Source organism: Armigeres subalbatus, chromosome 2 (genome assembly GCF_024139115.2).
Source record: "Armigeres subalbatus isolate Guangzhou_Male chromosome 2, GZ_Asu_2, whole genome shotgun sequence".
Lineage (NCBI taxonomy): Eukaryota > Metazoa > Arthropoda > Insecta > Diptera > Culicidae > Armigeres > Armigeres subalbatus.
In genome coordinates this window covers 333188544-333215508 of record NC_085140.1, presented here as the reverse complement: position 1 = coordinate 333215508, position 26965 = coordinate 333188544, and the positions used below count along the sequence as shown (strand labels likewise).

Genomic DNA, 26965 nt, shown 5'->3' with positions numbered 1-26965 from the left:
TATCAAGTTTTCAAAAACTAACAATTCAGTTTTCAAGAATGGATCGGAGACAGGTCTGGAAAAAGTCATGCCCATACGGAGGTTTTAATGAAGTGAGTTCAAAGTGCTGTTCAAACCAAGAGTGATGTATGGCGACAGAGTTTGATCGAGCCCTTTCTGGACATCGTGCGGACCGTGCCCGGGAAAGCCTTCGAAATCACATTGGTGTGCGGACTTTTCCCAAAACATCTGTAACAAGTTCCAATTCCCGGGCACTTGCTGTTTTTCCTTGGAGATCATTAAGTATAATTTCATTTCCTTACATTTTATATATATTCATATTATCGATGTATTTCTTTGTTGTCGTCTATGTATCTATAATCATATTACTGATTTCTATCTAGCCTTTTTTGTATAGTTCCGGGGAAGAAGTTACATATTTTTTGCCTGTGATTCAAAGTTTGTAAAAAACATTTGACAAAATGACATATCTCTCATTTTTCACTATCGCTATAAGTTATTGACACTATCTCGCTTTTATAATTGTTTGATTTGTGTGCCAATCGATTTCATGTACATGTTCATAATTCGTGTGAAGTTCATGAGATTGAGTGCATATACTTGATAGTGACTATGCGGATGCGTGTTTTGGCCTCAACAATGGAACCGTCTTCATTGTGCCGTACCTGATTCGATTAAATTTGAGTCAGATATAAAGCACTAAGAACAGCATGTTTGTGTTAAGGTAGATATACGTCATCGGAGAATAGAATTTGGTAGAGTAGTGTTATAACTCTTCTAACGATAGGAGAAAAATACAGCGTATTGTCAGAGTTAGTTTCGATTTATGCTTCCTTCCATATTTCCTGAAAAAAGTCTCTAGAGCAATCGTCGGGCTCTGTAAATACATTTTCAAACATTTTTCAAACAGGAATCAAATTAGGTCAATCCAAAAAGCAGGTGGCCAGAAATTAAAATAAAGATTTGACTACTGTCCTTTTAATGCTACATATTTTTACGATACAGGAAAGCATCACTTATCATAATATCTGATGAAACGCTTTGAAATGCTAAAACGCTCAATTAATGACTAATTAAAATACTCTTTACAGCGCCTGAACACAAAAATTCTTGTTTTTTATACAAACCGGTAGTGAATTCCATAGGCAATTCTATAAATCCATACATTAACTGATATACAAGAAAAAATCAGAGCTTGTTGTTCCCTATTAAGAAATGCTAATTTTCTTTATTAATATTCTTTAAAAAAATCACTTTTAAACCAATATATCAAATTGTTTTTTTATTTTTTTGAAAAACAGAGTAGAACATGACATGACAAATATACGGTAGGATAATAGTTCTCAACATACTGGCGATTTACTACATTTCTATGCTGCATAAAAATCGAGTGTACGTTTTCATACCGTGATTTATATGTTGAAAATATTGCAGGCCAGTCTTTCTTTTCAGAGATTATATTTAAACATATTGAACTATCAATGTAATAGTAGGAACTTCTGGTGCGCAGATTGATCCCACGATCAATTAATTCACAAATACAGAACGATCATAAGATCTTCGAATAATTTTGTTGTGTTTTGTGTGAGTGAATAAATTAATTAGCAAATGAAACATTAGTGCGCGTCCGATCGGGTTTCCTCTAATAAACAGAACGATCGCGCGGTCATTGATATATTTGACTCTGCGTTGTGCGGGTAATTAAATTAACTAACAAATAAAAAATAGCGCGTATTCTATCGTGTTTGTAATAGAACGCAGAGTGATCGCACGATCATCGAAATATTTTGTTCTGCTACGTGCGGTCGATAAATCGATTAACTAGTGCGCATTCAATTATGTTCATCAAACTACACATTACACACGGCAAACCGTTTACCAAAACGAACCCTGCTACACTTCCTACCCGATATATCCAACATCCCAGTGATTTCTCGTAGAAGTACAGATGACTCGTCGGCTTCCATCAAAGCGAGTATCACGTCATCATTTTCCTACCTATTCCCCAATTGACCTGCATTCGGACACGGCCGACGCTGGTATTGCTTGATTTTGGGTCACCAGATTTTACACATTGAGGAAGATGTTAGCCCCAAACATCATCTGTTGGTTCTTTGTGTAATTTCAGCTGACCTGGCAATAACGGAGTAGCAACCGTGGGCGGTCAATCATGCTCATGCTCATGCTCAGAATGTACCGTAACCCGGGGTCAGCGGGGTAACATTGATCAGTGTCACCATTTACAAGAAATGAATAAAATATTATTTCCTGCTACCACAATTACTTATTGTGAGTTAGGTATCTTAATCTTGACTAAATTAGCTGCTGAATGATATAATTTTCGGATGAATTTGCATTTATTTTTCGCCAAAATTTGAACAATAAAATCAACATTAATTTTTTGAACTCACAGCCTCACAGCTCACAGCAAGCTACCAAAAAAGCACTCAAAACAAGTATAATAACAAAACAATTAAGCTCGTACCTATGGTTATGAGATAAGCAATCATAGGTATCATAATAATGTTGCCAGACTTAACGAAATGTTTATTTTATATCATAACACATGTTCACGGTGTATCAAATATAGGGGTATTTACCGGTTTAATTTTTTTTTATACACCACTTGGAATGTAACAGAAGCTTACATAACATGTTTAAATATTAAATTCTGGTTTATTTGTTCAATCCGACAAACAGAAATATTTTTTTCCAATAAATAAATCTGGCAACGGAGAAGAGATGATTATTTTCTTGTGTATGCACACCTTTGTTTGCGTATACGTTGTATTGTTCGGATTGAATGAAGTTGCATCGCGTAGATTTTGTACCCACAATTTTACTTATTGCCAAGTAGCACACTTGTTGCAGAGAAGTTACTGTAACTCGTATGTAACCAAATTTGGTCACATTTGAGTTGCTGCAACCAAATCAGTGTGAGTTGGGCTACTCGGGTAGTGAATTTGAGTCTTCCGCATTTTATAGCATTCACAATACGGTCGTCAAATTTGCTTCTCACTTCGATTTTTGGAAAACAGTTTTTGGACGTGAAGTAAACTAATTGGTAGTCAAGGTTGAAGAAAAATGTGAAACTCACTTAGTGAATATGTTTTAGGAGTGATAAAATCATGGAAACAGTGGGAAAAGATCAAGTGAAAAATCAAGTGCGTGTGTATGTGTTTGCTCCGAACGATCGGAGTTAGTATGCGTTCGATAAAAATGTGAATGCCGGCCTAGGAAAAAAAAAGCAGTTTTCACCGTTTTTCCAGCAATTCCTCGATGATTTTTAATTTGGATAAGTGAAAAAATTATATGAAAATGTAATGAATATGTAAGGATGGAGGTAAGTCGGCAAATAGCCCCACAATATTGAATTTAGTTCAAAACTTTATTAGTATTAGTGCGGATTCGAATAAAATCATTGTCATTATTGGATTGATTACGGTTTATAGAGCCTTGGCGTTTGCATACGCTTTCTCTATAGATGAATGATTGATCAAAGTTACCCCATGTTGAAAAATCAAAAAACTCGACGAAAAACATTTTTAAAACAAGTTTAAAATTATCAAATAATCAAGAACAACAGCCTTTTACGTTTTACACGTAGCAATACTCGTTTTAAAAATATCAAAAAAGCTATGATTTCACTTATGGGGGAAATATTTACAAAACAATTAAAAAAATGATCAATGTTCCCCCGGATTACAGTATCCACTTTTTCTGGGATTTCTGACCATCGCAGCATATTTGCAACCTCTCCTCGACGACAGGACTTACACTTCTACAGTGGGTCCAAAAAGTATTCGTCTAGCTACATATTCTTTAGTAAAATGTAAAACTTAGGCGTGATAGAAGTGAGATCAAAAAACTTTCTTCTAAATTTGGTAGAAAACTTATCAACACATGATTATTATTCAAAAACAGATAGAAATTTCAATTACTTTTTCTGGTATGTAGAGAATATCTAAATTTCGTCAATTCCGCTTGCACAAAAAGTATTCGTCTATTCAGAAAATAATCGAGTGAAACACGAATATAATAGTTCTATTCGCATGTAGTTACACTAGCACACTCTAGTGATGTCTAGCAACATTTTTGTCAATATTCAATGACAGATCAAATAATGTTTTTGTTTTGTTTGAACTTGGCGCGGGAAATAGAAGCACCATGGGTGGGAAAAGTAAAAAGATGAGTGCAAATGAAAAAAAAAACTTATTCTACGCCTGCATAATTAGTGCAAGTTGACTTATGACTTTGCAAGAAATGTGGGTATACCAAGGGTAGCAAGAATTCAACCATTTAATTGGTGATTGATCGCATCAGCGCCACAAAAGTCTATCAAAACAAATAACAGAGTGGTCGTCAGCGATGGTAAACTGATGATGATGAGCGATTCATTGTGCGGAAAATAAACAAAATCCTTAAAAACGAGTTCACCCATATATGCAAGTGAGTTGGAGAGAAGAAGTCCTCAGATATGAACCAATACGAACAGAAATACCTGTGAAAAGTATGGGTATAATGGGCGAGTATCACGGAAGAAAATTCAAGTGAGCCATCAAATTATCAAAAACAGCTTGATTTCCGCTAAAAATATCGCTGGAAGAAGGATGACTTTCGGAAACAAGTCATGTTATCTGACGAAAGCAAGTACAGCATATTTGGATCAAATGGCCGATGTATGGTATGGTGGAAAAGGAAAATTGAGATACAGCCGCAGAATCTCTTTTGAGCAGTAAAGCATGGTGGGGGCTCCGTCATGGTCTCTGAGGTGCTTGAGCGCAACCGGTGTGGGAAAATTTCACATTATTGAAGGAATTATGTATCACTAAATGTTCATCCGCATTTTGAAAGAAAATTTGAACGCCAGTGCTGAGAAATTGGGCTTACAGGGAACATACATCTTACGGGGTGATAATTACCTCAAGCACACAGCCCAGAGTACCAATCTGTAGCTACTCTATAATACCCCAATCAACTCAAAACGCCTCCTCAGATCCCAGATATATATCCAATTTAACTCCATTGGAAGGTTTTGGACGACAAACTTTTCGTGAAATTCGTGAAAGTTATATTTCGAGCAACAACGAATTGAAATTAGTGTTGAAAGAAAAATGGAAGAATATTCCGGCCTCCATTACGGCTGATTTGGTCAGTTCCATGCCACAAGAACTATAGCCCGTCATAGATACACAGGGGCATCCAACGAAATATTGAATTCCATTCTACAACTCCTGTTTTCGTTTCAAAAGCGCGCTAAACCTGACTAAACGAATACTTTTTGAGCCCGTATTTAATTAATTGTTATGTTTTGTTACCTTTGTTTTTGTTATTGTTTTATTTTTCTGTTTGATTTTAAACAATAAAGATGAATTGATTAATTTACTACACAATGTAATCGATAGTTTTATTTTTTTGAGCTTACTAGATTCTATCTTTGACATTTTCTAGAAAACACACAGCTAGACGAATACTTTTTGGACTCACTGTATACACCTGCAATGCAAATTTGACTGATTTCATAGCTAGTTCTTTACTAGGTGATTTCAAGAAAAAGCATTCAAAAAATGTTCAATTTCTGCAAACCAATTGACCTAGTATAGAAACTTAATATTTTCTAAATTTAATGCAAAATATTCGAAAAAATCGCATCACGTTCCTTTAATGCTAGTCGCTTCTAGCCACTGTATGCCGATTGGTCAACGCTGATTTTCGGGATGGAAATTTCCTCGACTTCCCTGGGCATAAGAGTATCATCGTCATGGATTGGAAAAATCAAATTTTCAAAAATTCGAGGATGAACACTATTTTCACGCCATAACTAATCCAAATTGACAAAAACTCGTGCGCAAGTAAGAATCGTTCGATAATCGAATCTCAATTTAAAGCAATTACCGTTACTTTTTGAGCTTGAATTGCTAAACATCATATTGAACTTCATTGTTGACATTAAATTGGTTTTGGTAAGGTTTATATTTAGATGATAATTTTGTGGCGAGGATACGGAGGTTATACTAATTGAGTATAAACTGCACGTAAACGAACTTGGGGTCAACCAGTAGAAACACAGTTAGCATAGTTTTCCCTCAGAGTATACAGCGATATATAATAGAAATTGGCAACACTTGCCGCACTATAATAAATACCTATTTTTGTGTATTAGCTATGAGCGTGTTTTTTTTTTTTCAATCTTATAATTCATTCGCGAGACATCTTTGTTAAATCGTAAACCTAAATTAAAGTTTCTGAAAAAGTAATCGTTGTTTTCATTATTTTTCACGTCCGAACCTTCCTTTAAAAGGTTATGGGCCCCGTTTCGCGTTCGCGTTGTGCTGCGGAAAAGTAAAAATCGTGCCGTGAGCTTGTTTAATCGCGTTTTTCCGGGAAATCAGTGAGTTCGTCGGAGTGGCGTGGCATTTACATTCGTCTTTGGAGTGTGAAAAAGCAAATGGCCGCCGACATGAACCTCGCAGTGGAAAAGCTGAACGACTTTAATTACGAAGTATGGAGATTTCGCATCGATCTGCTGCTGATTCGTGACGGATTGAAGAAAGTCGTCGATGAACCGAAGCCAGCCGAACCTGACGCAGCCTGGATTACCCAGGACGGTAAAGCGCGCGCGTTGATCGGTTTGTCCATCGAAGATAATCAGACCTGTCATGTGATAAAGGCAACATCAGCTCATGAGATGTGGGTGTCACTGAAGAGACATCACTCCCGATCGACGTTGGCTACGAAGATTCATGTTCTGAAAAGGCTCATCCGGAAGCAGCTTCCGGAGGATGGAACATGGCTGATCACCTAGCAGATATTACGCAGCTGCATAATCGCATGGCCAGCATGGGCGATCCGTTGAAGGATTATTGGTTAGTGGCGATCATTTTGTCCAGTTTAAATGACTCCTATGATAGCTTAATCACGGCTTTGAAGAGCCGCCCGGAGGCGGACCTTACATTGGACTATGTTAAAGGAAAGTTGATGGATGAGTGGCGGAAGCGCATGGACAAATATTGTGACAGAGATGGTGTTGAAAAGGCACTGAAGATTTCTAACAAAGAACAGGAGAAGAAACCGAAAGTGAAAGTGTGCCACTACTGTGGCAAAGCCGACCACATACGAAGGGATTGCCGGAAGCTTGAACAGGACCGGAAAGCAAAGATAAAAGTGGGACTGACGGAAAGAAAATGAGTGCTAATCAAAAGGCGAATCTGGCGGTTAGGAGCGATGAAGAAAATGAAGTGTGTCTTGCTGCTGGGTTGGCGGCTGATGGTTCGAAAAGTGTGGTATGGTTCCTTGATTCAGGGGCCACGTCACATATGACCAGTGATGCTTCGCTTCTGGAGCACATCGACCCCACATCGATGAGTATTGGATTGGCAGACGGGAGCAAAATTGTAGCTGCTGGTGTCGGATCTAGCAAATTCCGTACTTTCAATAGGAGCGGAAAAGCTTTGACTGTGAGCATTGAACAAATATTTTACGTTCCGACGCTTACGGGCAATTTGCTGTCAGTGAGCAAGATTACGGATGAAGGATGCAATGTAAACTTTGATAGTTCGGGCTGCACAATAAGCAAGAGTGGCGTACCGGTGTTGTCAGGCGAACGGGTGGGAAACTTGTACCAGTTGAAACCGTTCTATCAAAAGGCGTTATTGGCTACAAGGCATCACAATGAAAACTGTATCCATACATGGCACCGTCGACTGGGTCACCGTGACGAGCAAGCAGTGAAGAAAATGTTTAGAAATGAGCTTGGTAATGGCCCGTTTACATATGAGCTAGTTCTAGCGGACAATGCACTATCCGACAATACTAGCATGAAATTAGCATAATGTAAACGCTTATTAGCGAGGACAATTCCTGTTTACATTGTGCTAATATCGCGCTAGTATTGTCGGATAGTGCATTGTCCGCTAGAACTAGCGAATATGTAAACGGGCCATAATGGATTGAAACTCCAGGAGTGTGGAATTAGATCTGTTTGTGGGGTGTGCTGCGAGGGCAAGTTATCTCGTACACCATTCACCAAGTCAAAATTGGAATCCAGCGCTGTGGGAGGTCTCGTTCACACGGACCTGTGTGGTCCGATGGAAGTAATAACGCCGCGAGGTAGCCGGTACTTTATGACTATGTTAGATGACTACAGTCGGTACTGTGTGGTGTACCTTTTGCGAGAAAAGTCAGAGTGTGCTACGAAGATTGCTGAATACACGGCGATGATGAGGAACCAGTTCGGCTATGCGCCAAAAGTGATACGCTGCGATGGAGGAGGAGAATATTCCGGGAAACAACTGAAGCAGTTTTGGTTGACAGCGGAATAACTCTACAGCAAACCGCGCCATACAGCCCACAGCAGAATGGGAAGGCAGAGAGGAAGAATCGTTCTCTTGGCGAAATGCTGCGCTGCCTTCTGACGGAGTCCGGCGATTCTGGGGAGAAGCGGTTTCAACCGCAAACTATCTGTTGAATGTAACACCGTCATCAGTTGTGGAGGCACGCCTTATCACCGGTGGTGGGGCAAGCAACCGGATTATTCTAGAATTCGGGTTTTCGGTAGCAAAGCGTATGTGCACATTCCCGATGAAAAGCGAAGGAAATTAGATGTCAAGGCTAGGAAGCTTGTGTTCGTCGGATACGCTGAAGGCAGAAAGGCGTGGCGTTTCTTGGATCCAGAAACGAATCGTGTCACGATAAGTAGGGATGCTAAATTTGTTGAGTTGAAAGAAGACGAAAAAGACACGTTTAGTAGTACCCCAATTGGTGAGTCCTCTGCTCGTGAAATGCTAGTACCGGTGATACCGCCGGTTGATTCCGACTGTGAAGATGACAACCGAAGAGAAGAACTTAGAGAGTCAGATTCGGAAGACAGTTCCCCGTATGATAGTGCTACTGAACATGAACCTGTGAGTGAAGATGGTGTTGGGAATCCAGATTTCGAGGGCTTCCCTGAAGATGACATCTTACGTCGATCGAAAAGAATCAACAAAGGAGTTCGACCGAGAAGGCTGCTGGAGGAGATTTTCATCGTTCAACGTGAAAATGAGGAACCGAGAAACTTGAAAGAGGCTTTAACCGGTCCGAACAAAAACCAGTGGGTCGCAGCAATGAAAGAGGAATTACAATCGCATGCGGTGAATGGAACATGGCAACTGACGGAACTGCCGGTTGGCCGTAAAGCGGTTGGTTCAAAATGGATCTATAAGATCAAACGGAACGCAAGTGGTGAAGTGGTAAAATTCAAGTCTCGTCTTGTCGCACAAGGGTACTCGCAGCAGTATGGTGATGATTATGACGAAGTCTTCGCCCCCGTTACCAAACAGGCAACACTTCGTACTTTTCTGGCGGTGGCATCTCGGATGAAGATGACCTTGCGACATCTGGATGTGAAGACCGCTTATCTGTATGGCCATCTCTCGGAGGAGCTATACATGAAACAGCCACCAGGATTCGCTGAGAAAGGGAAAGAAAAGCTCGTATGTCGATTGCGTCGTAGCATATATGGCCCTAAAACAATCGGCCAGGTGCTGGAACAAACGTCTACACAGCGTTCTCTTGGAGTTAGGCTTCGTGCAAAGTAAAACGGATCCATGCTTGTACACAAAGCTTGTCAGAGGATACCGAGTATGCCTACTTGTGTATGTAGATGATATTCTACTCGGCTGCATGAATCCATCGCTGTTGAATGAAGTGAGTAGTTCTCTCAAGGAGCAATTTGACATCACCGATCTGGGGGAACCTAGTTACTTTCTCGGTCTGGAGATTGTGCGTCGAGATGGGAAGTACAGCGTTACCCTTGAAGGCTACATTGACAAGATTGCAACGCGTTTCGGATTGCAAGATGCTAAGTCTTCCAAAAGTCCAATGGATACCGGTTTCGTCACAACGAAGGATTCCAGCGTTCCGTTCGACGACAATACCACATATCGCAGTCTTGTCGGCGCATTATTATATGTAGCTGTATGTGCTAGGCCAGATGTTGCTGTGAGTGCATCGATATTGGGACGAAAAGTGTGTTCACCTACGGAAGCTGATTGGACAGCCGCGAAGAGAGTGCTTCGATATCTTAAGTGTACCAAGGGTGCACGACTGGAATATAGTAATGATACAGGACTCGTTGGGTACTCCGACGCTGACTGGGCGGGAGAACCAAACACTCGACGCTCGACCACAGGTTTCGTGTTCCTCTACGCTGGTGGTGCGGTTGCATGGGGAGCCATTTGCAGCATTGTGACCCTTTCCTCTATGGAATCCGAGTACGTGGCACTCGGTGAAGCAAGTCAGGAAGCAGTTTGGCTGCGAAGAATCCTGGAAGATTTGGGTGAGAAGCAGAACAGTGCGACGTGCATTCTGGAAGACAATCAGAGTTGTATACAGTTCGTCGATTCTGATCGTATTACTCGGCGGTCCAAGCATATAGAAACGAAAGAGTGTTACGTTAAAGAGTTGTGTGCGCAGAAACAGCTAGAACTTTTGTATTGTCCGACTGAAGACATGGTGGCGGACATTCTTACGAAGCCGCTGGGTGCAACGAAGATTCAAAAACTCTCCAAACTGATGGGACTTTCGCAATAACGTTTCGTGGCAGTGGTGGCAACTGTTGAGGAGGAGTAATAGAAATTGGCAACACTTGCCGCACTATAATAAATACCTATTTTTGTGTATTAGCTATGAGCGTGTTTTTTTTCAATCTTATAATTCATTCGCGAGACATCTTTGTTAAATCGTAAACCTAAATTAAAGTTTCTGAAAAAGTAATCGTTGTTTTCATTAGACCTCTTCATGTTTTCAAAAAGAATCACAATTCTTATGCTAAAATTAGGCTCCTGTCAAATTTTCAGCTAATTCGGATAAAATTTCGAGGTGGCTCAAGTCGATTTAGTGTTTCTGGGCTATTTTCAGTTTTAAAAAAATCTAACGAGAGATATAAATGCCGAAAACTATCGCAACAACCTCTATACGGAAGCTTTAGGTGTGCTCTACAAGTCTTGAGAAAAATGCGATTCGTTCCGTTCACGTTTTGACCACGTTAAAGTGATTTTCGCGCTTTTAAGTGCATAAAAATTGTTGAATTCATGACAAATCGTTGCTAATTTATTATATTATTATTCCTCTTTTTTCCCTCAATCAATTACACAATTTTTTTCGCTCGTATTTTTGTTCGTGTGACTTCAATTTGCCACCAAAATCTTTGCAATATGTTTAAAAAAAAATCCTAAATAATTCAAAGAAAAATCACATGGTAATTAATACGCGTTATAAGCATTTAGAATGGGTGAAAAATTAAGAAAGTGTAAATCGTGTAAAAACAAAATCTAGCGTAAATGATACGCAATGCAGCACTTGTATTACAATTATTTGCGTAAATTTGAATAGAAGCTAAATTTTGGTTATTTTTTCATTTTAATTTTTTCATTTTCGTCATCATTTTTTCATTTTGATTTGAAGGTTTGGGTAAAAAAATGCTTCCAGTGTGATGACCAAACCAGAAGATCTTCAGATGTAAGGATTATGAATATAGCATCAAAGGTAAATCTATGATACACATACACGGAATTGTTGAAAACCTAAAGTTAACAAATAAATTAACTTGGTATTTTAAGCTTAGTTTATTTTTGTACATCTGACACGTATAAATAACACTTACTTCATTACTATACTAGCTACTTTTACTGACAAATATTAAGCATTCTTCTATATTTCAAGAGAATACATCTATTCAAATAGGTACTTCGACCTTTCTTGGAAAGCGTGACACTACGAGGCCCATTCACCGAAGGCCTATACAAGCTCAATGCTTGTGCCAACCGGGTGGTGGCTTCGGAATCGGAACCCACTCAGTCAGCTGCACCGGACCCCAAACGTGTTTCCACACCGGCACGTACACTTTCTTCTCGTGCCACGACTTCACCCAGCGGGGCTTCCAGATGAAGCTCTTCTTCCAGAAACCGGATGCGTGGGGCGTCGCCACCACCACATCGTGGTGCGAGTGGTGCAGATGATCCCCGTGTCCCTCGATCACGTCGTGGTGATGCAGCTCCGTGTGCAGGTGATCCGTTGCCACGGGGTGGTGGTGGTGGAGATCAGTGTGGTGAACATCATGGTGGTGAAGATCGTGGTGATGAAGATCCTGATGGTGAAGATCGTGGTGAACATCGTGATGTAGACTGTGATGGAAGTCAACCGTGTGCAATGGATCGTGGTGCAGATCGGCAGCTAGGTGATCGTGGATATGTAGGTCGGAACGGGCAGTTTCCGTAGTGTGGCTGCAAGGAAATGAAAGAAATAGTGAATCAAGACAGGCGGATATTATGCAAAAGTAAATAAGTACAATAAATAGGAACAATGCTTGAAAACTCGATGTGCGTGTTTACGGCAGGAGAATGATTTAATTCTAGAAATAAAGCCGAAACTCGAGATAATTGACTGCTGGTTTTACCGGGGTGGTTGGTCCTGAATCCAACCAAATGATACTCTTCATTTTTCCAGGTCTAAGCTGGGTAAGCTGTTTAAAGCCAACCGATGATGATAACTAATGTGAGCATTTCTATTTTTTTAGGCATTTTCTCAGTTCATCGAGCTAAGTCAATTGGTACATTACACTATGGGTCGGTTTCGGGGTGAAATGATAGCCTTTCGCTACAACTTTGTTGTACGAGAAAGGCAAAATGAAATAAAACATTAATTGCAGCGATTCTTAATGTTTACATGCCGGAAAAAATACGAAAGTCAAATCAAATTGCTATTCTTTGTAAGATTGAATTTAGAGCTATGAGATAAAGAACCGGAACAGTAATCTTATTTTAAACCAAAATAACAAAAAGTTTTCATTATCAGTGAGTAAAACAGAACTAAACAAAATAAATTAAATAATTTTCTACCAATGATAACAACACTCAAAACAAATTCAGTGCATTTGATACGAAAAAATGAAAAACGTAATTAGCTAAAAAAAACTTTGGCCTTAATTAGCAAATTTTGAAACGAAGAATGGTTCATTTCCGATCAAGTTAAATAACTCTGCCATCGATTTTCACAATAATCTCAAACCAATGAGTTTCTATCACCTATCATTAGCAAACATATATTTCTGACCACGTTTATCTTCAACTTTTCATCTCCCTCTTTGTTTCCGCGAAATTCGAAAAGTCCATTAAAACTGCTCCCGAAACGATGAAACAAATGGTTGTTGTTATCGGTAGCCAAATTAGAGACCACCCTCTCGAGAAAGTGGAAAAAAGCCATAAAATTTCCTCATCAAACTCGCAGTGTATCCGAGTCGAACCATCCGTATTACGCACCCGACTGATCGCCACGCGGTTATCGATCAAACGGCACAAATTTCACACAAACAGACCGTTCCAAATGCAAACACGCTTATGCCAGGGAAAGCCAGAAGAAAAAAATACAATATTCGGGAGTTTATTTTTCCCGCCCACGCTAATCACATTGTATGCTAATCGATCCAGACGAGCCGTGCCGGTCAGCAGCCGCGGCGTGATGTGTTTATGTGTTTCAGTATTTCACTGGTAATTTGCCCGGTGGTGCTCGCTGACTGACTATAGCTGGCTGCCTGGCCTGGCGTCCGTCTGTTTGTTCAGATCAAAACCAACCAAAATCAAAACCAATGCGATCCGATCGCGATCGGTCGGTTAGCGATGGGAAGGCCAGGGCTTGGTGGCAACGACGGCCGTCCATCGTTCACTGACTGGTTCAGCAGAGGGCAGACTGTAAAATATCGTTTTGTATCCGAGCTGCTTGCTAGACAGTTGGTTTTTGTTGGGATTCGATGTTTTGGCAGATGTTTGTTTGGCACAATTTGCTATTTCAGACGGTTGAAATTCTTGAAAGGAATCGGAACATGCATATTGACACACGAGAGGGAAACCCATACTTTGGCTTTAGTTTTTTACATAGAAGATGATGGATGGTATCTTTTCATTGTAGCACATAACATTAGTAGATCGCCAACATGTGATACCTCTAACCTTAAAATATCAAATTTCACCTTTGAAAATTAAAAACCCACACAAATTTTGGGACTGCTGCTTCTCAAGAAACATCCTGGAGAATCTTTCGAAGTAATGTTTGTAGTTATTTTCGAAAGTATTTTAGAAGTAATTCTAGCAATTTCTTTACAAAATCCAATCGGTATTTCTCCGGAAATTCTATTTTATTTCCTTTCCTTTTCTACAGGAATTTATTCGAAAATTTCTTCTAGATATCTTTCAGAATTGTTTTGCACTCCAGGAATAATTAAGAAAATTTCTTCATTGATTCCTTTTGACTTTCCTCCAGGGACTCCTTCAGAAGATCCTATGGAAAGGCCTTCGTTTATTCATCCAGAAATTCTTTCACTTCCCTTCTTTAGTAAAACCATACAAAATTCACGTAGAGATTATTCCGGAAATTTTGATGGTAGATTTTCTACTGAATTTATTTCATTCTTTAAAAAAAATCAAGAAAAAATCTACCATAGGCAATCCTGAAGGAATTTTCAGAAGGGTTTTTTGCCGGAAATATAAAAGGCATTTCTAGATGAATTTTTCGAGGAACTCTTGAAGTAATTTCTAAATGATTCGTAATAGATTTTATTATTGAATTTTTGAAGAGATATCCGAGAAAATTTCAAAATAAATACCCGAAGATGGTGATTACATGGTGATTACATTTTTGGAGGAATGTTCAAAAGAATGAAGTTTTGAAAGAATTCCTGGATGAAGTTCTGATTAAATTCCAAAGTGAAATATCAAAGGAATGAAGTTTCGAAAAAATTCCTGGATGAAGTTCTGAATAAATTCCAAAGTGAAATTTCAAAGAAATTCCAAGAATTCCTTTCTATAGAACTATTCCAATGGAAAGGATTTCTTAAGGAATTAGCAGACCTATTTGTTCGACAAAAACCTGAAATATTTTTTGAAAGGGTTCCTAATTCAATTTCCGCAGGAATTCCTAAAGTAATTTTCAAAGAAATTCATAAAAGGAATTCACCTGAAAAGTTTCCCGTTGGGATTCCAAACAAATTCCGAATGGAATTTACAAAAGAATTTCCGAAGAAATTCCTAAAAGTATTTGTAAATGAATTCTCGAAAACCCCAGAAAAATTTCTGGAGGAATTTTCGAGCATATTCCGAAAAGTATTTCCGAAAGCAAAACGAAAAATTTGGATTTCCTAAAATAAATTGGAGGATTCCATTGGATATTCCTCATAATATTCCTTCCAAAATTCAAAGATTGGAATTATAAGAAAATTTTGAAAGTCATTCCGAAATTCCGTTACAAATTCTTCTCGGAATATGTTTTAAGAATTCTGCCAGTACTTTCTCAAGAAATTCCTTCGGAAACTCTAGGAAGAATTTCTTGGAGTTGCTTCGAAATTTCCCTCAGGAATTTCTTCAGATTTCCAGGAATTCTTTCGAAAATTCTTATAGGAATTCCTTCCCTTATTTATCCGGATTTTTTTCACCAACTCTTCAGGAATATTTGTAGACCTCCGGAGACTTCTTTTGAAAATCCTTCAAAAGTTCTATCAGGAATTCTTCGGAAATTTCATTTAGAAATCCTTTTGGGAGTTTCTTCGAAAAATCTTTAGAAATTACTTTAGAAAAAATTTCCATTAGAAACTCCTCTGGAAATATCTTATTTCTTATTTCATTATTCAATATTTTTTTCGAAAGAACTCTTTTAACAAAATTTCCGGAAATTTTGACAAAATTGCAGAAATTTTGAAAGGAATATTACATTGTTATGAGCTTTCCAAATAAACGAAAGATTAAAAAAAATATATATATTACATTGTTTTACTGAAGAAATCTACAAAGGCCTTTTGCGATGTTTTACGAAAGAATCCCTGGAGGCGTATTCAAATGAGCTCCTGGGGAAATTTTATAAATTATTCCTGGAGGAGTTCTCTAAAGAATATCTGGACGATTTTCTGGAGGAATTTTAGAATAAATTCTTGGAGGAATTTTCAAAATGTATTTAAGGAGGAGTTTTCGAATAAATTCTCGAAGGAATTTCCAAAGAACAACCTGACCAGGGTTTCAAAAAGAATGTTTGAAGGAATTGTTGAATAAATTTTCTGAATAATTTTTATAGGAGTCCATCAAAAAAATCAAATTGAATTGTCAAGTAAAGGCTTATTTTCAGATACATTTTTAGATTTCTACAGAAATTCTTTCGGAAATTACTTCAGAAACTTGTGCAAGAATTCCTTCAGGAATATCTGAAGGAATCCCTTTGGGAGTTCTTCTAGGATTTTGTTCGGGAATTTCCGTTGATAATCCGGACAGTAGTAATGTCAAAAAGAAAAACCCAAAAATATCGGGATTACAGTCGATCCATCATCATACTAAAAAACCCCAGATTAATCCACCTAGCGGTGATGGTGCCTTTCTCGCTCGTTCAAAAGGTTTGGAAAAATCTCAAATAACACCAAAATGTGGATTGGTCTTATTTTTCATATTTGTTTATATGCATAAAAAAATTCTCGCCAAACGCAATTTGTTGCAATCAAATCGGATGAGCATAAGAGCAAAAAATGGAATTTTATTTTGTAGTTTTAAAATTAGTATTTTCGCCATAACTTTTGACCCAATTGTACGATCCGGCCAAGTTTCTATAGGAAACAATGGGCCAAGATTCTGCGTCGAATGCAATCTGTTGCGAGCGACCTGAGAAGCACACATGTTGCACATCAATCACAGTAACTTATATATGACCGGATTCAGTCACAATATGGTTACTGCAACCAGATTTGTTGAACTTGTGTTGCTTGGGGAATAGATGAAAGATGAAGTCTAAGTGCTAAAAAAGTGAGCTAGACTTTTTTGAACTCTTTTTCACAATAAATAGTAATTTGACCATAACATCTAAGCCCATAGTCAGATCTGGCCAATTTTCAATAAGAAAATATGAGACATTCTGCGTCGAATGCAATTTAATGCGAGCAAATCGGTTGAGGACAAGTGCCTGAAAAATAAGTGAGTTTTTTTTAGCGATTTTTCCATAAAAAAAAAAGGTATAATTTTCGATCCCATAGTCCGATATGGCCAATTTTCAATTGAAAACAACGGGACAGGATTCTACGTCAAATGCAACTTGTTGTGAGCAAATCGGTTAAGGATATGTGCCCGAAAAATGAGTGACATTTTTTACGAGATTTTTTTGTATGAATTTGTATTTTGGCCATAACTTTCGATCCCATAGTTCGATCTTGCCAATTTCAAATAGGAAATAATGGGACAGGATTCTGCGTCGAATGCAACTTGTTGCGAGCAAATCGGTTGAGGATAAGTGCCCGAATAATGAGTGACATTATTTACGCGATTTTTTCGTATGAATTTGTATTTTGGCCATAACTCTCGATCCCATAGTCCGATCTGGCCAATTTCAAATAGGAAACAATGGGACAGGATTCTTCGTCGAATGCAACTTGTTTCGAGCAAATCGGTTGAGGATAAGTGCCCGAAAAATGAGTGACTTTTATACGCGATTTTTTCGTATGAATTTGTATTTTGAATTCCTGGATGAAGTTCTGATTAAATTCCAAAGTGAAATATCAAAGGAATGAAGTTTTGAAAGAATTCCTGAATGAAATTCTGAATAAATTCCAAAGTGAAATATTAAAAGAATTCCGAGAAATCCTTCCTAGAACAATTCCAATGGAAAGGATTTCTTAAACAATTAGCAGACCAATTTGTTTGACAAAAACCAGAAATATTTTTTGAAAGGTTTCCTAATTCATTTTCCGCAGGAATTCCTAAAGAAATTCATAAAAGGAATTCACCTGAAAAGTTACCCGTTGGGATTCCAAACAAATTGACAGGATTCTGCGTCGAATGCAACTTGTTGCGAGCAAATCGGTTGAGGATAAGTGCCCGAAAAATTAGTGACATTTCCTACGCGATTTTTTGTATGAATTTGTATTTTGGCCATAACTTTTGATCCCATAGTCTGATCTGGCCAATTTCAAATAGGAAACAATGGGATAGGATTCTGCGTCGAATGCAACTTGTTGCGAGCAAATCGGTTGAGGATAAGTGCCCGAAAATGAGTGACATTTTTTACGCGATTTTTTTGTATGAATTTGTATTTTGGCCATAACTTTTGATCCCATAGTCCGATCTGGCCAATTTCAAATAGGAAACAATGGGACAGGATTTTGCGTCGAATGCAACTTGTTGCGAGCAAATCGGTTGAGGATAAGTGCCCGAAAAATGAGTGACATTTTTACGCGATTTTTTCGTATGAATTTGTATTTTGGCCATAACTCTCGATCCCATAGTCCGATCTGGCCAATTTCAAATAGGAAACAATGGGACAGGATTCTGCGTCGAATGCAACTTGTTTCGAGCAAATCGGTTGAGGATAAGTGCCCGAAAAATGAGTGACTTTTATACGCGATTTTTTCGTATGAATTTGTATTTTGACCATAACTTTCGATCCCATAGTTCGATCTGGCTAATTCCAAATAGGAAACAATGGGACAGGATTCTGCGTTGAATGCAACTTGTTGCGAGCAAATCGGTTGAGGATAAGTGCCCGAAAAATGAGTGACATTTTTTACGCGATTTTTTCGTATGAATTTGTATTTTGGCCATAACTATCGATCCCATAGTCCGATCTGGCCAATTCCAAATAGGAAACAATGGGATAGGATTCTGCGTCGAATGCAACTTGTTGCGAGCAAATCGGTTGAGGATAAGTGCCCGAAAAATGAGTGACATTTTTTACGCGATTTTTTTGTATGAATTTGTATTTTGGCCAAAACTTTTGATCCCATAGTCCGATCTGGCCAATTTCAAATAGGAAACAATGGGACAGGATTTTGCGTCGAATGCAACTTGTTGCGAGCAAATCGGTTGAGGATAAGTGCCCGAAAAATGAGTGACTTTTATACGCGATTTTTTCGTATGAATTTGTATTTTGGCCATAACTATCGATCCCATAGTCCGATCTGGCCAATTCCAAATAGGAAACAATGGGATAGGATTCTGCGTCGAATGCAACTTGTTGCGAGCAAATCGGTTGAGGATAAGTGCCCGAAAAATGAGTGACATTTTTTACGCGATTTTTTTGTATGAATTTGTATTTTGGCCATAACTTTTGATCCCATAGTCCGATCTGTCCAATTTCAAATAGGAAACAATGGGACAGGATTTTGCGTCGAATGCAACTTGTGGCGAGCAAATCGGTTGAGGATAAGTGCCCGAAAAATGAGTGACATTTTTTGAGTAGTTTTGCGCACACACACACACACACACACACACACACACACACACACACACACACACACACACACACACACACACACACACACACACACACACACACACACACACACACACACACACACACACACACACACACACACACACACACACACACACACACACACACACACACACACACACACACACACACACACACACACACACACACACACACACACACACACACACACACACACACACACACACACACACACACACACACACACAGACATCACCTCAATTCGTCGAACTGAGTCGATTGGTATATAACACTATGGGTCTCCGGGCCTTCTATAAAAAGTTTGTTTTTGGAGCGATCATATAGCCTTTACCGTATACTTAGTATACGAGAAAGGCAAAAAATACTTAGGAATTTACTTCAGGAGTTGCTTCGGAAATTTCTCCAATATTCATCCAGATGATATTTCAAGAATTTATCCAAAAGTTCGTTCGGAAAATCCACCAAAAAAAAATTTTTTTAAATATACCCCCATGAATTAATTCAAAAGATCCTCTAGAAAATCCATCGAAAATTTCTATAAATAATACATCGGAAATTCCTTACTAAATTCTCAATACTCAATACTAAATTCCTCTAGGAATTCTTTCGAAAATTGCTTTATAAAAAAATCCAGAAATTCTTTTAGAAACTTCTCCGGAATTGTTTTCAGGAGTTCCTTTAACAAATTTACAGAAATTCAGAAATTTTTTCAGGTGTTTCTGGAATTTCCTAACGAATTTCTTAATGAATACTTGCGCCTTGAGAACTTCTTCGGAATATCCTTAACGAATTATATAAAGAAATTCTTCGTCGGAATTCCTACGAGAAATTCTTCGGCAATACCTACGGAAATTGTATCAAGGAAGTCTACCGAAATTACCTTAGGAGAATTCCTTCAGAAATTTCTTTTGGAAATTGCTTTAAAAAGATATCTAGATATCTAAGATATCTTCCAGTAATTCCTTAAGAAATTCCTTCGGAATATGGTATAAAAATCATCTAGTTATTCTTTCAAAATTTTTATAGGAATTCCTTTGTACATTCCTCCGGAAAATTAATTTGTCTCAAACCTTCGGATATTCCTTTGATAAAATTTCGGAAAAAGCTTCAGTAATTTTTCTAAGAATAATTCGGAAATTGCTATAAGAGTTCATTCGGAAATTTTATCTGGAAATTCATTTGAAATTTCCGTTAGAAAGTATTTCCTATTTCATTCTTTAATAAATTTCCTGAAAAATTCATCCAACAAAATTTACGGAATTCCTGCAGAAATTTCCTGGAGGACGTTTCTAAGGAGCTTCCGGAGAAATTTGCAAAGGCCTTTGCAGACAATTTTCAGAGAAATTTCAAAAGGAATTCCTGGCGTAATTTCCTTAATTATCCCTGGAATTAATTCCTGGAGGAATTCTGAAAAGAATTCCTAAATCAAATTCCAAACAAATTCCTGAAAGAATTTCTAAAGAAATTGCTAAAGTAATTTACGAAGGATTTCTCCTAAAGCAATTTTCAAAGGAATTTCCAAAGGAATGTCTAAAAGAATTTCTGAATAAATTCCTAAAAGTTTTCGGAGAGTATTTTCCGAAGAAATTTTCGAAATTTTCTTGGAATTCCTTCTTTGAATTTCCAAAACGATTTCTGGATATATCTCCGAAATTATTTTCGAAGGATTTTCTGGGAAAATCCATAGTTGAAATTCCGACAGAGCTCTTGAGTTTGCAGTAGCCATCGAGCAAGTAAGTACAGTGCGCGTTTTGGTCGTCTAGGATGGGTGTACCAATCGTCGCCATAGCTAAGAACAACGATGTTTTCAAATACACTGGATTTTGTTTTTACACGATTTACATTTTCTCAATAAAAAAAACATTTGGGTGGTGTTGATATGTCAAACGGAAGGTTTCCCTTCCTGCTCCTGCTACGAACTTGAGCTTGAGCTTGATTGACTGCCCGTAGTTTCTACTCCATTATGACCAGATCAGCTGTTCTTGCACAGAGAACCAATAGATGTTTGCTTCGGACTAGCACTCATCTTCAATGCACAAGTACTGGTGATCTCATTTGTTAGGTCATACTGGCGCCTGCCACGTCAGAATGCAAGTCAATGTAGGGAAGGGGGAGGAAATGATGATGTAATCACTCGCCCACTGCAAGCCGAATATACCTCTGCACTTGCCACGAGATCATACGGAATTTATTGGAATTTTTGGGTTAGGTTCGAGAGGCAGAGGTCCGTCTTGGTTAACGAGCTGCCAATGTGATGGATAGGAGAAAGCATTTGATGGAATTTCTAATTGGATGAAGGAAAACGAGCTTTTTAGTTCATTTCCAATTCTAGCAGCTACTGCTAGAATAGTCAAGTTGAAGGTATAGGATAGAAATGGAAACGGTATGGAAGTCTATTTCCAGTTCTAGCGATTGCTAGAACATGAGAAATATAGAGAAAGATACAAAGTAGGAGAAAGGAACGGACCTGGGATTGAACCCACGACCTCCTGCATATGAGGCAGAGGTTTCCCTTCCTGCTCCTGCAACGCTTGATAAACTGGAAGGAACTTTTCCGCGACGCTGATACCAATAGTGCCGATGCACTCCTCGGAATAAATGGTATACACACTCCACTCCGAAGAAACTGTCCTCGTAATTCGTACAACTATCCATGGTGGAACACCGGCGTAACGTTCTTCGTAAAGCTCGCCGACGTTTTCTTCGACACCGTTCTGATCAAAGCAAGACAGTTCTTCGAATGCTTGAAGCAGAGTATGACGATTGTTTGTCCTTCTTATTCCGCGAATACATTTTTCGTGTTGAAGATGCGGTCATATAAGATCCTTCTTGTTTTTGGCGTTACATCCGTAGTAGACAACAATCAAACAACATATGCCGCCAGATATGTTTTTCAGTGACGAAAGCATAAACGAGTCCAACTTTACCGAACTCTTCGCAAAATCTACAACATAGAGCTTGCTGACGTTTACTCATCCATCTCTTTCACGCGCATGGGGAGAATAGGATTTGTTTTCATCGGGAGACGTTTCCCGATGAAAACAAAGCCTATTATTTCTGTGCGCGTGCAAGAGAAAGATGACTAAACGTCAGCAAGGCTTAAAAACTCGCCACGAATTCATCCGGAGCAATTTAACATGCTTCCATCCTACGATATTAACCTTTCATGCCCATCATTCACCGTAGCAGATGTTGTCAGATCATTGAACTCTATCGATGCTTCCAAAGGTCCGGGATCGAACAAACTACCTCACGTATTTATTCAACGATCCGCAGATGTTCTCGGAGCTCCGGTATGCTTGTTATACAATCTCTCGCTGGCGGAATAAGTTTTTTCGGATGTGTGGAAGTTGGCAGCAGTACACAAAGCCGGCAACATTCGTCACGTCGAAAACTATCGTCCCATTTCCATTCTGAAATGTCTTGCCAAGGTGCTTGAGCTCTTGATCCACGATATGAAGATATGATATGAGACCTATAATATCAACAAGGATTTAAAAAAAAAACACTCGACCACAACTAACTTAATAGTGGACAAACAACGGACAAACGTTGCCAGGTCGACTGTGTTAACGTGTATTTCTCCAAAGCTTTTGAAAAACTGCCTCACGATTTAACAATAAGAAAGTTCGAACGGTTAGGGTTGCCATCATGGCTTTTCAACTGGTTGCGCTCCTATTTATTTGGAAGATCTGCCTACGTGAAACTCATGTCCACTGAGTCAAACCGCTTCGCCTCACTTTCACCTTGGGCCTTTGATTTTCATACTGTTTGTCAACGACCTGAGTTACCGTCTGTGCTGTCATCACCTAATGTACGCCGCTGACTTGAAAATCTACCGTGTAATCAGTACACTGCAGCAAGACATCGATGCCATAGCTAATTGGTGTATTTCGAACGGGATGGAAATGAACGCAATGAAGTGCAAGGTTATAAGCTTTACCAGAAGTAGAACGCAGCTGAGATTTGAATACGCTGTAAACGATGCAACACTGGAACGAGTATCATCCATCAAAGACCTTGGCGTAATAATGGACAGCAAGCTAAACTTCAACGAGCATATTACCACGACAACCGCAAAGGCTTTCGTTGTACTTGGCTTCATTCGTCGCAAAGCATCCGAATTTTGTGACGTGTACGCGCTGAAGGTACTGTACTGTTCGCTTGTTCGAAGTATTCTAGAATATGGTGTGCAAGTCTGGCCACCATATCAAGAAACGCACATCAGTAGCTCAACGCTGCTTTCTCCGTTTCGCTTTACGACAATTTCCGTGGAACAATACAATAAGGTTGCCCCCGAACGAAAACCGGCTCTAGCTAATACGATTGGAGTCTCTACGAAAACGACGCATATTTCTGCAAACAATGTTAGAACTTTTTCAAATAGGCCTAACTGTATTTGACCTTGAAATTTGAATCGACTCATACTCTGTCTATTCACCAAATTTCGTTCAACTGACGTTACTACCGGATAGTCCGTAATCTGTTCTTTCTGTTGAGTACATTAGTTGACGAAAATAGTTTGAATTAAGAGCTCAATCGCCGTTCCAATAATCAAGGCCAGAATCAATTACGCCCATTTAAAAAAGTTCCTAGAATGTTCGCCTTTGCCATAATTAGCAACCGAATAGACTGTCCCCGATCTTCTACAGCAGGTGAATATTTTTGTTCCTGCTCGCCGCTCCCGCTAGCCTTTGCTGTTTTGGACTGCACGCCATCGTACAACCTTCGGGCAAAACAACCCGCTTGAGAGATGTTTCGCGCTTCTGAACGGCGAAGGTTTTGATTTTAATGTGAGTAGAATTTCTTTTAAATGTTTGATATTAGGACAACTAGATATGTAAGTTTTAACCATTTTTTAGTGTACAGTCATAGCTAAAGACAAAGTGAAATAAATACAGAAATAAATAAATAGAACAAAGGTGAAAACCGCATTATAATTCGCGATAGTACCTGTAGGGATTGAGATGGGTATGATAAAATAAATATAAACAGAATAAGAGGGCATATGAATTGGACACGAGTGCCACATGTGTGAGTGACAGATGAGCGGAGTTAGCTTCAGTTTTGTGATGTATTTCGCGGGAAGAAGTAATGCTTCCGAGCTGCTGCGGATCGAGCAGCAGCTGGAGACGGCTGATTCGGATGAGGCCGTCTCCTCCGAACACGACATTGGCCAAGTCGGTTTGCTGTGACAAATGTGACGCTTCCAATAAAATGAGCTCGGTCTTTCGCGAAGAAAAAAATTAAAACCGCGTTTGTTTAGGTGAAAAAAAGAGCTGTGTGTTGAGATTATCACATCCAAATGTGTCGGTTTGAGGTTGTGAAAGAAAGCTAAACACATCACGAACATTAGTGTGCGTGCGCTAAACGTCATTCATCACTGGTACACTCAGGAAAAAATATATTTTTGCAAAAGCAAAAGTGACACTCATAAAAAAAATTATATGTTTGTATTCTATTATGTAACGTACACACAAGTCAAGTAGTTTCACGAACATTGACTCTGCCCCAAGAAAACGCTTCGGTTGCTGCTTTGTTTGAACGTGTGTGAAGTTGTTCGAACAACCATTTGACAGTTGGCGGCTCGATTGGAAAAAATTAAAACGGTTTGATTTTGGTTTGAGTTGTCGGGGGTGGAGTCAAGGTTCGCCGAACATGTTTGAGCATTTGTAGTGAAGTTGCACAAACCCCCATATATGTTTTGATAGTTGGTGCTCAAGTTGGCGCTTCGGTCGTTCGTGTGTGATATTGTTGGTCGAATAAATTGATTGTTCGTGTCGCTGTTCGTGAAACTAGATGGATGTTTGAATAAACCAGAGGTGGAGTCAATGTTGGTCAAACTGCTTGACCGTGTGTACGTTCCATTAGGTACAAAAAAAAGTGAAAGTGCGTTCTGTGATACTGTAAATCGTGAGAAAATTTGAAAATAAAAATTCTACCACACACGAAAAAAATGTGAAAATTATTAAACGATGTTTGTGAAATAGATTTATTTTAATTTGTTTAATCAAATTATTTTTAGAGACGGAATCTGATAGGGTGAACAATCATTCCCTCGAGAGGGTATCCGTGATAGGGTAAACAATCATTCCCCCGAGAGGGTATCCCTGATAGGGTAAACAATCATTCCCCTGAGAGGGTACACGAGCATTCCCCCGAGAGGGTAAACAATAATTCCCCCGAGAGGGTATCCCTGATAGGGTAAACAATCATTTCCCCGAGAGGGTATCCCTTATAGGGTAAACAATCATTCCCCTGAGAGGGTACACAAGAATTCCCCCGAGAGGGTATCCCTGATAAGGTAAATAACTATTTTCCCGAGATGGTATCCCTGATAGGGTAAACAATTATTCCCCCGAGAGGGTATCTCTAAGCTTGGTAAGCTCTTTTCATGTAAGTTCTATCCATGACTGCATTCCGAGATCAGTATTTGTCTTGAGTTCAGTGTTAGAAAATTGTAACAAAGAGTAAGTACAAGTAAGCGAAGTGTTGAGTAGAATGTTGTTAATGGTTTGGTTGGAGATTCGAATTACGTGTTTTTGTGTGAGTATTATGTGAAATTTTAAATTGCATAATTTGAACACTTTCTATGGAAGTCGGTTTGAAACTATGTAAAACTTATGTGGAATTAGTGAACACTCATAGGTGAGTAGAAAAAAAAACTTGATGAGTTTATTTGTTTAATTTTTTTAATTTGTTGTGAATCTCATGAATGTCACAGTTCTCCGTTCGGTCGAAACTTTAAAGCTCGCAACTGGAAAAAAAAACTCATTATAAAACAGTAGATTGAATTAAATAGTAGAACAAAATAATGATAATAAAACTGTAAGAGAGTAGAACAGGCGGAAGATGTAGGGATTGAGACGGATATGATAGAATAAATATAAACAGAATAAGAGGGCATGTGCATTGGACACGAGTGCCACATGTGTGAGTGACAGATGAGCGGAGTTAGCTTCAGTTTTGTGATATATTTCGCGGGAAGAAGTAATGCTTCCGAGCTGCTGCGGATCGAGCAGCAGCTGGAGACGGCTGATTCGGGTGAGGCCGTCTCCTCCAAACACGACACTACCCAAAATTGCTTAATCCATAATAGGAACGCATGTAGTGGCACCATTCTTAATTTTGGTTCCTATTATGGCAAATCCCATTGTTTTCTTTTGGGATTGGCCATAATGAGACCACTAGTGCGACAACTGGTGCAAAGGAAGACAAAAATGAAGCAAAATCATTTTTTACAATTGAGGAGGCGAACGCAAAGGGGTGTAGTGACAAAAAGTTAGTTTGAGAAAAACGGATGCAAAGTTTTTCAGTATTTTTTTGCTTCATACAAATTGTTCAAAAAATACTAATTTTCTGTGAATTTTCACATGTTTTCTAAATAACGTACAAACTATATCAACATATTGCCGCAAAGCTTTAGATCCAAAGCATTTTTGCTGTAGTCAACACAATTTTGACCAAAATGTCACTTACACCCCTTTGCATCTAACCACATCAATTGTGGTTTGTTTGATTTGGAATAGATCAGAGGTGTTATCGTGTCATATGAATATGGTTCACTGATCAGAAAACGTTTTGTGGTGATGTGATGAGCCACTTGCTATATATTGTACTAGTGCGACAACTGGTGCTATAACCACGACTGGTACATCTACTCTATTTGGCGTTTGGTTGCTCATGTGCATGT

General features: G+C 38.8%; 1 protein-coding gene across 3 annotated transcripts in view; it reads right to left on the bottom strand.

The window, feature by feature from the left end:
- Positions 1-11587: 11587 nt before the first annotated feature.
- Positions 11588-26965, bottom strand: part of LOC134212785 (histidine-rich glycoprotein-like) — a 299313-nt gene continuing 283935 nt past the window's right edge. For 2 of the 3 annotated variants that reach the window (XM_062690950.1, XM_062690949.1), the window contains exon 3: positions 11588-12263. In XM_062690950.1, the coding sequence (XP_062546934.1) occupies positions 11789-12263 (475 nt within the window). In that variant the 3' untranslated portion in view covers positions 11588-11788. The remainder of the gene's footprint in view (positions 12264-26965) is intronic. The other variant, XR_009979345.1, reaches the window with a different exon arrangement.